The sequence below is a fragment of the Lathamus discolor genome, chromosome 3, assembly GCF_037157495.1.
Source record: "Lathamus discolor isolate bLatDis1 chromosome 3, bLatDis1.hap1, whole genome shotgun sequence".
NCBI lineage: Eukaryota > Metazoa > Chordata > Aves > Psittaciformes > Psittacidae > Lathamus > Lathamus discolor.
Window position 1 is genome coordinate 100310865 of NC_088886.1, and position 12060 is coordinate 100322924.

Here is a 12060-nt window from a genome sequence, read left to right on the forward strand (position 1 = left end):
TCGAGACACTAAGAACAAAACTAAAGGTGATTAAGGAATACTAAATATATGAAAGTAACCATGGGGAAAGAAGGGAAGGGAATGAAGAGCATAAAATGACCATGGAACAAAAGTGAAACTAACTGTAATTCAGAAAACAGGTGGAAGCTGTGCAAGGGACTACATTCAGATTAATGGAAAGATAGCTCATCAGTGAAAGTGATCTGTCTGAGAAATCTACAGACCTGGTGAGTCAGTGTGGTTAAACACAGATGTGTTCAGGGAGGTTGAAGTGGAAAGCATAAGTCAAATAACAAATATAAACAGATAGGGGAGGTCTGCTTGAAACCTAACATACAGATCCAGGAAGCTGGAGAGACAAGGAGAGTATTAGTGCAGTGTAGAAAGAAGTTAACAAACAAGCAAAAGTTCAGTGTTACAATTTTGCCAAGTTCTAATATAGAAGTCTTTAATGATAGCCATGAGCCATTTTACAAGCTTCTCATTAAAAGCCATGGTCTTTCTTTTTTGCCCAAGATGTGTTAAACATTTTTTGATTGACTCAATACTAAGGTTTTTAGGACTTCAACATTGACTGTGGTTCGTAATATGTGACTTTAAGAGGACCCAGACCTGCCCTCACGTCATGCTCTATTCCCTTACCAAACCATGCAAGTCTTTAATAACTACCATGTTAACTGTTCCAGAAAATCCACCTTAAGTTGCTGGATCACTGAATTATATATAGCTGAAGTTTTTGATTAAATTCGTGCTTTCCACTCTATTATACATCCTGACACATCCAACTGACTTTTGGGCATGTGAAGGAGCTTTAATAAATACAAATTGTACATAGTGGGAGGCTGTATTTCTTCAAGTATTTATAAAAGATACTTCCTCCTTTGTGAATGGAGGAAGGCTAAAATGCAGTTTAAGTCTGAAACAGAATGAAAACCTAAAAATAACATCAAAACAACAGCCCAAATTGTTCCTAGTAGAGCACCACCACAGATGTTTATAGTTGATACACCACCAGAGGGAGCATACAGCTTAATGAAAGCAATGCAGCCATATTTTGGGAAATGTAATTAGGAATTTTCTGGCAAGCCCAGCATCATTTTTATTGTTTTTAAAGAGGGGTTATCTTTGGCTTTATACGTGAACTCACTGTCATTTTCAAACAGTAAATAGTTTTCATTTCCATTAAGGCTCTACGTATCTCCTGTCGTTCTGCCTCCACTTACTTTTGTCTGCTCATTTCCTTCCTCTCACCAAGCATCTTGCATTCACGCCACAGGCATGCAAATGCATTTGGCATAAGTAATAGAGAGGAGGGAGCCTCCCAGTGAATATGCGGTTGGTAGAACAGAAACCCATCCGGCTGCTGGCAGACTCGTTTCAGTGGATTCTCTTTCATCCCTAAACTTTTATTTGTATTGGTGGCCAAGCCAACTGTGTGACTGTGCTCCCAGGGTGTGGGAGCATGGGAACCAGTGGTGACAGAAGAGGGAGACCCAAACAGTGTCTAGTTTGGAAGTAGTTGTTCAAGTTATTAATTTCAATTTGAAAAATTAGCACTGGTTTTAAATAGTCTATTTTATCTTGGCTAGCTGTCTAGCATATGGGAAGTTTAATTTTATTACCACCAAATCAAGAATACGGGCTTGATTATATGTCACTTTTCTGAATAAACATACTAAATACTTCTCTAACTTTTCCATATGACCTTTGTATTGTAGATTTTCCTCTGACATCAAACATCCCTATATTCTGACAACAGGATGGTTGGCTAGTATTGTTGTTTCAAAATAAGTGAATTTAGTATAAAGGAACACTAAGCATTTTAAAGATGATTAAAAACCAGTCCAAGATATGTCTGAGCATTTTTAAAGATTAAAATATCAAGAAAAATGACAAAAATCATGCCTGTAATAGGAGCTAACTTTGAGAAACATACCCAAAAAGCTTTTTCATTTGTCAAGTCTGCTTATTGCTAACAGTACAACATAGATATCTCCATAATTAACTAAGTACAGGCTGAAGTGAACATATACGCTTTAATACAATGAAAAATTACAGAATATTTCCAATACCGCATTACTCAAATTTCCTGACAGCTACTAGAGTACTTCTGAGGTGTTCGCACAAAGTGAGGAAGGAAATAATCTTTACAAACTAAATGTGTATAGACTATAACATGTTCTGACTCATGATTCATGTTTTTCCTTCTCTCTAAAGTGTACAAACCTTCTAGTTCTAGTTGTTCTTTGGTTAATTCCACAGCTCACAAGTTCTTCACTGTTTTACAGGATATTAATGCACATGCATGTGTAACTGGTAAACCCATCAGCCAGGGTGGGATCCATGGACGTATATCTGCAACTGGTCGTGGTCTCTTCCATGGAATTGAAAATTTCATCAATGAAGCATCATATATGAGTATACTAGGAATGACTCCTGGATTTGGAGATAAAACATTTGCTGTTCAGGTAACTTTTTTCCTCAGCTGTTGGGAAAAAGTAGTAAACAAACTTCCAGTAGAGCTGCTTTTAAAAAGGGCTATAGCAGTAAATCCTGTTAAGGTTTTACAACTTCCTTGTTAACCTTTACTCTCAAACTTTGAAAACGCTTTTCAAGCAACACAGGTGCCCTTTATTGTGGACTATTTAAAAAAAAACTGAACTTCCAATTGCGCTCTATAGGCACAAAGCCCAAGTCTCCACTCCTTATAAATATAGGCTGCAAGAACAAAGTGAAATACTAGTACAGGAGCTCTTTAAACTAAGGCATTGCATGCATTTTAATGAGCTGTGACACTGTTTCTGCCTACATGCAATTTGTTGCACTGTTTTGTAATAAAACATTTTAGGGAGAGAAGGAATTGAGGGTTATGTTTTTGTTCCACTTTGCGATTAGCAGTTGGAAAAGTAGAAACCAATACCTTATCCTAAGACATAAGTCTTTGGTGTTCATAAGACCTCAGGATTTATGTAGTTGAATTTTGGAGGGGTTTGGTATTCAGTAATATGCATTATTATTCTTAAAATTTCAAAGAAACAACTTTTTCTGTCCAGCTTCAAACAGCATGTTAAATGGAGGATCTGAGAGATTGCTTTGTTGTTTTCAATGCACTGTTGGTTAAATATAGTGGAGTAATTGTAACCTACAAATTGTCTTGTAGTTACCCAGTGGGGTGAGTCATCTCTGCCCTTCACAGACCCATCAGCACACTCATCTCCCTACACTTTGGCATTTTCATGCCTGGCAGAGGGCTGCCAACAGGCGCTTAGGCATAACTTGGACTAAGACATGGCCATAAGAACAGCTAAACATAATTGGAGCTGTGTTATACAGGAAGTTAATATTCAGCTTTTTCCCAGCATAGAATCTTACTACAAACTTTTGGCATGGGTTGTATGACCTTTTGGTGTGCCACCTGTGTTCCTTTATTTTCAGAATATTGAATAATGGTCTGGAATTAGGTTTTCTACACTTGTCAAGATGTAAAACATGCTAATGAAATGCAAGATTATCTGAATTTAAATTTGGGAAATATGTTTTGTACAGGACCATTTCAGAAATGTATTAGAAATTACGTGGCTTCCTACTATTTTATATGATTTAATGTGAAGAATTAATGATATTCTTTAATACTTTGCATTGTGGGATAGTTTTACACTTATAAGCCCTCATTACCCAAATTAAATGAATATTTAGTTTATTTCTTGGCCTGAAAACATTAGTCAAACCTTTGAATCATCGTACAAAAATCCGTGAATCTCTCTGGAACAGTGCTTGTTATGAAATACACGTAATTTTCTTATGTCAATAAACATCATGGTTTTGGCACTTTCATAGTAGCATTAGTGCTTCCTTTCTGTATTTCCAGTATAAAAAGCATAGCACGACCGTACATTGCTGGCTACAATGCAGAATATCTACAATGATATTCAGACTGGAATAGAATGTGTGTAGATTTTTTCCATCTTTCTTATGCACATCATCTGATGCCAAGATAAGCCAGTAGGTGAACTATTTAAAACTATTCAAAGCTATATAAGCCTTAGCAGTAATCATCATTTTGGCTGAAGGGTTAACTACTTTTCCCTTTCTCTTTCCACCTATAGGGATTTGGTAACGTCGGCTTGCATTCTATGAGATACTTGCATCGTTTTGGAGCGAAATGTGTTGCTGTTGGAGAGTTTAATGGCTCTATCTGGAATCCTGATGGGATTGACCCAAAGGAGCTAGAAGATTACAAGCTGGTATGAAACTTAGCTGAGCAGAGTTTCATTTTTGTCGGCTGACAAAATGAGTGTAGACAGGTGTTAATTTGTGAGATTTAAGTCATGCTGCAATTACTACTTACAAAATGGCTTAGGAATGCTGATTCTTTTGGCTTTCTCCTTATACCCAATACAAATGCCTCTGTTACTTTTCTTTACCCTTTGACCTGACTCTCAGAAAAATGGCAAAGGCTTGCATATGTGCAGACTAATTACTTTGGTTTCAGAATTGGAGTTCATGATTATTTTGCCTTTCTTATTACTAAAATAGGAAGCATGTCTGAAGGAACCAGAGCAAAAAGGTTCCTGAAGGATTCCTGACTGAGAATCACAAGCATATGGACATAAAGACTTCAAAGTGCACTTTTACTGCTTCTTACCTATTGATTGTTTCTGTAACAAATGAAAGCCCGTGTGTCAGTGTGAACTGTATTTTGTAATGAAAACTGGATATGGTCTTTTTATTTCAGTTTCAAAGTGGAGCAGACTTGAGGGAACAGTTCACAGGCACTAAAATGTGATCTTCTACTTAGTTTCTAAGGGGTTTATTTGATGCATCTTCTTTCACACAGTGAGAATTCGATGTCTTTATCAACCCCTTTCTCAAAAGAACGATAAGATTCTGTTGCTAAACAAAGGTTATCATTGTAGTACTGAATTTTAAAATGGTACTTTTGAATTTTATGTGATGCAACTTAGCCTGTGTGTGGCAGACTGGTGGGTCATTTCAGTTGTTTGAAAACTATTGTATTAGCTATGTATTTAAAGAGTTGAGGGACTTTTTTTGTTGTTGTTTGCTTGTTTTGTTGGGGATTTTTGTTTTGTTTAAATAATCCAGAGCCCAAATAGTTGTCAGTGTCTTTGGCCAGAGAGCAGTTATGCCTCAGTCATGAGAACTTTGACTGTTACCCAAGCTTTGTAGCTTGCTTTTTTTATGTCTAATCTAAGTAAGGGTAGGAATTACTTTATATGCTGTCTTTCTAGTACTGTTGTTTCTCCCTTCTTTCAAAAACGAAAGTTAAAAGAAGGGAAGGAAGGCAAACGAGTACACACACACACACACTAAAAACACTCTGGTTTGTTCTCTTCAAACAGCAACACGGGACAATCATGGGCTTCCCTAAAGCACAGACACTTGAGGGCAGTATTCTGGAAATAGACTGTGACATTCTTATCCCTGCTGCCAGCGAGAAGCAGTTGACTAAGGCCAATGCTCACAAGGTTAAAGCAAAAGTAAGTTGGAGAGTTCAAATGCAAATGAGAAGTAGAGAAGGCCTTTTTAAATACTACTATTAAATAATTAGAATGGTCAGAAACAGAGCTACTCTGCTGTGATTCCTTTCAGATTATTGCTGAAGGTGCCAATGGGCCTACAACTCCTGAAGCTGACAAAATCTTCTTGGAGCGGAATATCATGGTTATCCCTGTAAGGTTCTATTCTGACCTTTGATTTTCATTACAAGGGTAATATTTTTGTGAACTGTAGCAAGATGGTGTTTATTGAAGGCTTTTATTAATAGCCATTCATTCTCTTAGAGTGGTTTTTAACAACTGATGTCTATGAAATGGGTATCAGTGTTGCTTAAGATTGCTGCTGCTACTTAAAGATCTTACTGCATCTGTAAATGACCAAAGATAGCTATTACATGAAGTCTACACATTCGGAAGAGAGAATAACGCACAAGCAGTTCTTAAATCTGTCATCTTGCATTTTGGAGTATTAGCTGATATTTGATCAACTAGTCCACCAAACAAAGGGAGAAGGCAGAGTAAAAACACGGGCCAATTTGTTTGTAAACACTGTGTCTGTGGGTGATAGTCTGACAGAAGTATGTATTGTAGATTGTGAGAGTAAATATTACCTACAGTGCTAATTTGGAAGAATAAGACCTATTCAGGTATAATGATAATATTTTCCCAGAGAAAGGGTGCCCTGATCAAGTGGTATTGCTAGGAAGAGTGGCTGATCTTCAGCCTTTACTCCCTGAGATGGCCTAAGAATGCCCTAATTTTCTTGATTAAAAACTTGTGGTAAAATAGAAGAAAGCAATCAAGCACACCTGAACTTTGTGTTCTAAAGTCAAGTTCTCTGTTAAATAAGTACAAGTAATCCCTGGACTGCAGAAGAAAGAAAGTGTAGTAATGTAAAAGTAGCAAACTAGATCATCTTCTGTACTGCGGTTTAAACTAATACTTTGTACATAATACTTCTGTTTGCTTTTACTTAACACGATAAAGCTGTCTTTGTCACATGGTCACAATTCAAGATATTTACTATTTCTGTGCAGGATCTTTATCTGAATGCTGGGGGTGTAACAGTATCCTATTTTGAATGGCTGAAAAACTTGAACCACGTCAGTTATGGCCGCTTGACTTTTAAATATGAAAGGGATTCAAACTACCACTTGCTCAGTAAGTCCTCAGTTCCGCTTTGACTCACTATTTAATTAATAGACCCTAACTATTCTATGATTCTATGACTAGCAAACACTGAATGTGGGAGAAAGAAATACAGAACTATTTTGAATTCACTGCAGTTTCTCACAGATCTCGTTGCTGCATGCTGAAGATTAAGATTTCACAGGTTAACTGACTTACAATTCTAATGACTTAAGTTAAATGCGTAATTTTTTCAGTTATCTTTTAGTTAATGAAAGTGATACTTTCCCCAGTTTTGTGAAAATATTGAACTCAGGCCACTTATGTGAAATATTTATTACTTCTTCCGGGATGTCTTTCAGCTGTACACTTGGTATTAGAGATGTATTCGAAGTTTGAGTGGGTAACACTGTTCTGCATGTATAACAATAGAGGGTTTCTATAAATGGCAGTAATATAATTGGTACAGCACTGTACAAATCTGCTTGTGGCCTGCAGCTCCACTTAAGGTCATTTTGTGCTTCCCAGTTTCTGGGCCAGAATACCAATTACATGGCTAGAGGAAGCTTAATGGAGAAGAACTGCAGGATACAGCTCTCTTTTAAACAATATTCTGTAGAAAATATGTGAGAATCTTGGGATATTGGACGTGACAAAACATACGTCTGAATATTCTTTTAATATAACCTTTTCTTATAAATGATACCTTTCAAGGTGTTTCTAAAGCAGTTGAGGGGTACGGTAATTCTTATTTAAACTGCTTTCTTAACTTCAGGACTATACTGTAGCTATAATACTTCTACTATTGGAGACATTCAGCTACATAAAGAAAAATCAACAGCTTTCCTTTTTCTTAGAAAACAAAAATAAGATTACTCCCTTTGCCCCTAGTCCCTGTGGTCTGGATTTCATTGCACTGAATGCTGAAAATTCTGGGGTCAGCTTCTTTATTAGGAGGCACATTCCTTTCTTTGTCAGTTAACTTGCCTCTGCTTTTTTTCTTTCTAGTGTCTGTTCAGGAAAGCTTGGAAAGAAAATTCGGGAAACATGGTGGAACTATTCCAGTTGTGCCTACAGCAGAATTTCAAGATAGGATATCGGTAAGTAGTAGCTGCTTGGTTTTTTAGTTATTGTAGATGCACTCTGATATTATAATTGTAATCTAAATTTTACCATTACTTTTGTTACCATTTATCTCCATTTACCATAGCCATCATGGAGGTTTTTTCCTCAAGCAAGACATTAGTACATAGTTAGCCTGATGACAAAACAAATAAGCAGCAAACGATCTGAAGCGCTTAGGAATACTGGAAGTAAGCTGTTTTTTCTTTCTTTTACTTGAGGCCATGGAAAGTAGTCAGAAATAACTGCCTCAAACATCACCAGAATTTGTTTGGCGATCTTGTTAATGTAGTTTGGCTAGATTTCCAAACAACTTTCAATAGGATCTCACACTACAGACAGTTTTGTACACTGTTTCTGTAACTCCACATTAATACAGGTAAGAGCTGGGTGAAAAATTGTAAAATGTTCCTATAAGACTGAGTTAATGGAAAAAGAAATGTCAGGTGAAATTCAGTGTTATCTTATGTGTAGCAATACATGGTGAGGAAATTTCCTTATAAAATGTTGGGATTTGAGCTCATCTGGGAGTAATGATAAAATACAAGCTTAGAAATCCATAGCAATCAAAAAGCAAATCCAGCATTAGGAATGGTTCTGAAGGGAAATGAATATGACTGACTAATGATGCCACAATATAAATACAGAGCTTATCTGCCTTTTGAACACTGCATGCAGATTAAGTCCCTGTATCTTCTAATACTGTAGATGTGGAAGAAGTTCAGAGCAAGATCAGAGAATGATCAAAGATAGATACAGAAGCTGCTCATAGATGGAACAATGAACTAACCTAGGCCCTATTGGCCGGAAGTAGTCCTAGGGTGAAGACAGTAATCTATAGAATGAGTGATGTGAAAATAGATGGGTACGGGTAGATTCCTCATTGTAAGGAATGATGAACAAGAATGAGATGTGTTCAAACAAAGCCAGCAGAGTGAGGTGCAGAATGATGGACAGGGGATGGTTTCTAGCACAGCAGACAGTTAAGATGTGTAATACTCTGTCAAGGGATATATGGCAACTAAAAGGATCTGTAGGTTTGGTTCTTTAAACACAAGTTCAGGAGATGGGACAGATGATAGGGGGAAAATCTCCAGTGAGTTGTGAAAAACATTAACCCATGTTTCCTCAGGAAGAAATCAGGGGAAATGCATGTAAACTCAGACCACTCTTAGATGATAGAAATAGACTTTAGGCTGACCCAGTATGATGTTTTCACAAATGTTAGGCTGAACAAATAGCATGGTAAATAGGTTCTGTGGCTTAGAGCGGTTGCTGTGATCTCTTAAGCACAAGCCATAAAAACTGGCCAGGTAACTTCTATATCCCTTCCAAACTTGTATTTGAGGGAAAGCGTGTATTTTGTGAAGCCAGGTCTCAAATTAAGATAAATTACAGGAATGGCCGTGATGGAACATTCAGACTGATAGTCATCATAATACAGGTTATTGTAAATTATTTATTGTTCTGTGTTTTTACATTTAAATGGGAATGAAGTTATTCTGGAGTTGCTCAGGGCTAATACAATGCTGAGTATATGAATTGGGGATCCATACACTTCTTAAAATATGACTGTCTTCAAAACAACTGCAAGTAGCCTCTATAGATTATTGACTCTTAGGAGCTTCTTTGTTTAACTCTTACTGTGTGTTCTGAAGGCTGAAAACAGTAGTTATAACATCAATAAAAAATGCTGGCAGTATGGATCTAGAAGCTAGGTATACAAAAGTCTTCAGTGCTTACTTGTAAGGTTTTAGGATTGAATTGACCCTAATTAGCTCTTCGAGTAACACAGTAAAGGCAATTCTTACACCAGTCATTAGAAGAATATCAGCAAGCAAGCTTCAGGAATTGTCCCTATTACACAACTAGTGCCTTTTTGTGTTTTGGATTAAACCCCGATTTTCTTCTCTGTTGTTGTAGGGTGCATCTGAGAAAGACATTGTCCACTCTGGTTTGGCTTATACAATGGAGCGTTCTGCCCGGGTAAATATGGCATTAGTAAATATGCTTATAGGAAAAAGAACTTACTTATATGACTTTGCATAAGTTTTCAAATGGATTGTACAGAATTTTTTTTGCAATTAAAGGAGTAAACAGTTCATGATAATGGAAGACACCATGAGTATCAGGTAGAGGTATTTCTGCTCTGTGCTGGGATGGTCCACTTTATCTGAATATACTAAATATTAGAGACTAAAGATTCTGTGAAATCATGAAATATTTTCTAGTAGAAGCTGTAATAATTAGAAACTTTTTCACTGTTCTCTTGTACCTGCCTAAGCATACCTAAGACTGCTTTACTTTACCATCAGCAGTTTTAGATTAATCCCTTATGCAGTATTTTTAATTAGCGAGGCAAAGACTGCTTGAAACACCTTGTTTCTCCCTGTATCTGGGGTACACATGGATCCAAGACACGAAAAGGTGCAATGTAGTAATCTAGAAAAGATTTTCTTCCCCTTCATATCTCAGTCGTAAGGGTAATCAAGAAATTTTGAAAGTGATCCACAAAGAATCAGAGCTCTGATACCAACCTAGCAGCTCCTTATAACTTGGATCCTCCAAGCAAAGTCTAGTTTAGTTCTTATGGAGAAACTTGCAGAAATCACAATTAACCTTTTCTGTTTCAGCAAATCATGCGTACTGCCATGAAGTACAACCTGGGTCTGGACCTGAGAACAGCTGCCTACGTCAATGCAATTGAGAAAGTCTTCAAAGTGTACAATGAGGCTGGCCTGACCTTTACATAAATAAGCCATTACCGCTCCTTGTTGTATCCCATCCCTCTTGCTGTTAATGTACCCTCTTCTTGAGAAAGCTTATCACAAGTTTACATGTAACCACAAAATTTTCTTTTCTTCGACATTATAGTGGATTCTATTCTCAATTAGTTTCAGTCCAAACTAGTCTTTTTTACAATAAAAATCCATGGATTAGGAAATTGTATACAAGTATGTATCTGAAGATAACAACTCATCTGCGCTTGTGGGGGCCATTCTGGGCATTTCACCTACAAAACAAAATGGTACATTTCATGTATGAAAGAGTGGTCTTGCCACCTGAGCCACTTGTCAGACTTCAGATCAGATACTGTACTAGATGAGCACTTAGCTCATTATTACTTCATGCACTTTTGTTTAAAGATGTAATTTTGGCTTTGGCACTTTCAGCAAGGCCTTGTATGATCAATGCTGTCGCATTGTCAAGTCAAAAATGGGCCTCTAGCAGGGATTAACTTTGATAGGAGTCTAATTTTTATTTGTAGTAAAGCTTCAGGCCTGATTTTCTTTAGGCAATGTATTTTCTTTAACTGTGCTGCTGTTATAGGACTGCCTTTTATTGCTTGTTCAAACTAGCTTGACTATCACCATGAAGTACATAGAGGTGACAGACTAATATTTTTATAAGCTGAAACTATTGAGCAACTTTACTTACATTTTTAAGCAAGTATCTATGTAACTGTTCTGACCGTAGGTTTTGGTTTCTTTGTTGTTTTTTTTTTTTTTCTTGGCTTTTTTTTATTTTTGGGCTTTGTTTTTTTTTTTTTAAGAAAAGGGATAGTCTGAATTTGGTAAACAATCATACTTAGGGTTTTTGGAATTCTTTTGGAATCTTCAGGGCTTTCCGAAAGTTAGATACTGCCTCAGTGAACAACTGAAGTGAAACTGAACCCAGAAATCATTGGCCAAACTACAGAGGAACTAGAATGCTGCTATAAACTTCATCACTGTCTTAACACACACAGCCTGTTTTGTGGTTTTGGATTGTTGGGTTTGTTGTTGGTTGTTTTTTTTTTTTGTCATCAGGAGGTCTTGAAAGTATTGACCATATTAGAGTACAACAAAATGGACCTCAACACAATATTGGATCAAGCACAGTTTTTAAAGTGTAAGGCTTTTGTCCCGTGGAGTCCCCTTGAAGTGCCAGATGTTATTTATGTAATGAATATGAATGTTTTTTTTAAAAGACAACTAGTCCCTCCCAGAAACTCATGCTTTTTTTCTAACTACTTTGTAACTGCATGACATAACCTGGAGAGAAGAGCAGTTATTAAAAAAAGTTGACCTTTCCAAACCTCCTATGCTGGTGTATTACTGTTTTCTATCTCATGCAATAGCTTTCTGTAGTTACAATCAATCCTCACAGCACACTTGTTTGTTCATTACATAGAAACTGATAAGATACCTTTTCTGAGTTATCCTAAGGGGCTCACTAATACAGATCTCTGTCTCTTAAACTTGCCTGTCAGAAAAACTTTTGAAGTTGGATATGTTTGGTAAATCATACCCGG

General features: G+C 36.8%; 1 protein-coding gene across 2 annotated transcripts in view; it reads left to right on the forward strand.

The window, feature by feature from the left end:
* GLUD1 (glutamate dehydrogenase 1) overlaps positions 1-11843 on the forward strand; it is a 33366-nt gene extending 21523 nt beyond the window's left edge. For both annotated transcript variants that reach the window (XM_065670810.1, XM_065670811.1), the window contains exons 6-13: positions 2289-2468; positions 4107-4244; positions 5361-5498; positions 5611-5691; positions 6554-6677; positions 7653-7744; positions 9690-9752; positions 10400-11843. In XM_065670810.1, the coding sequence (XP_065526882.1) occupies positions 2289-2468; positions 4107-4244; positions 5361-5498; positions 5611-5691; positions 6554-6677; positions 7653-7744; positions 9690-9752; positions 10400-10519 (936 nt within the window). In that variant the 3' untranslated portion in view covers positions 10520-11843. The remainder of the gene's footprint in view (positions 1-2288; positions 2469-4106; positions 4245-5360; positions 5499-5610; positions 5692-6553; positions 6678-7652; positions 7745-9689; positions 9753-10399) is intronic.
* The last annotated feature ends 217 nt before the right edge of the window (positions 11844-12060 follow it).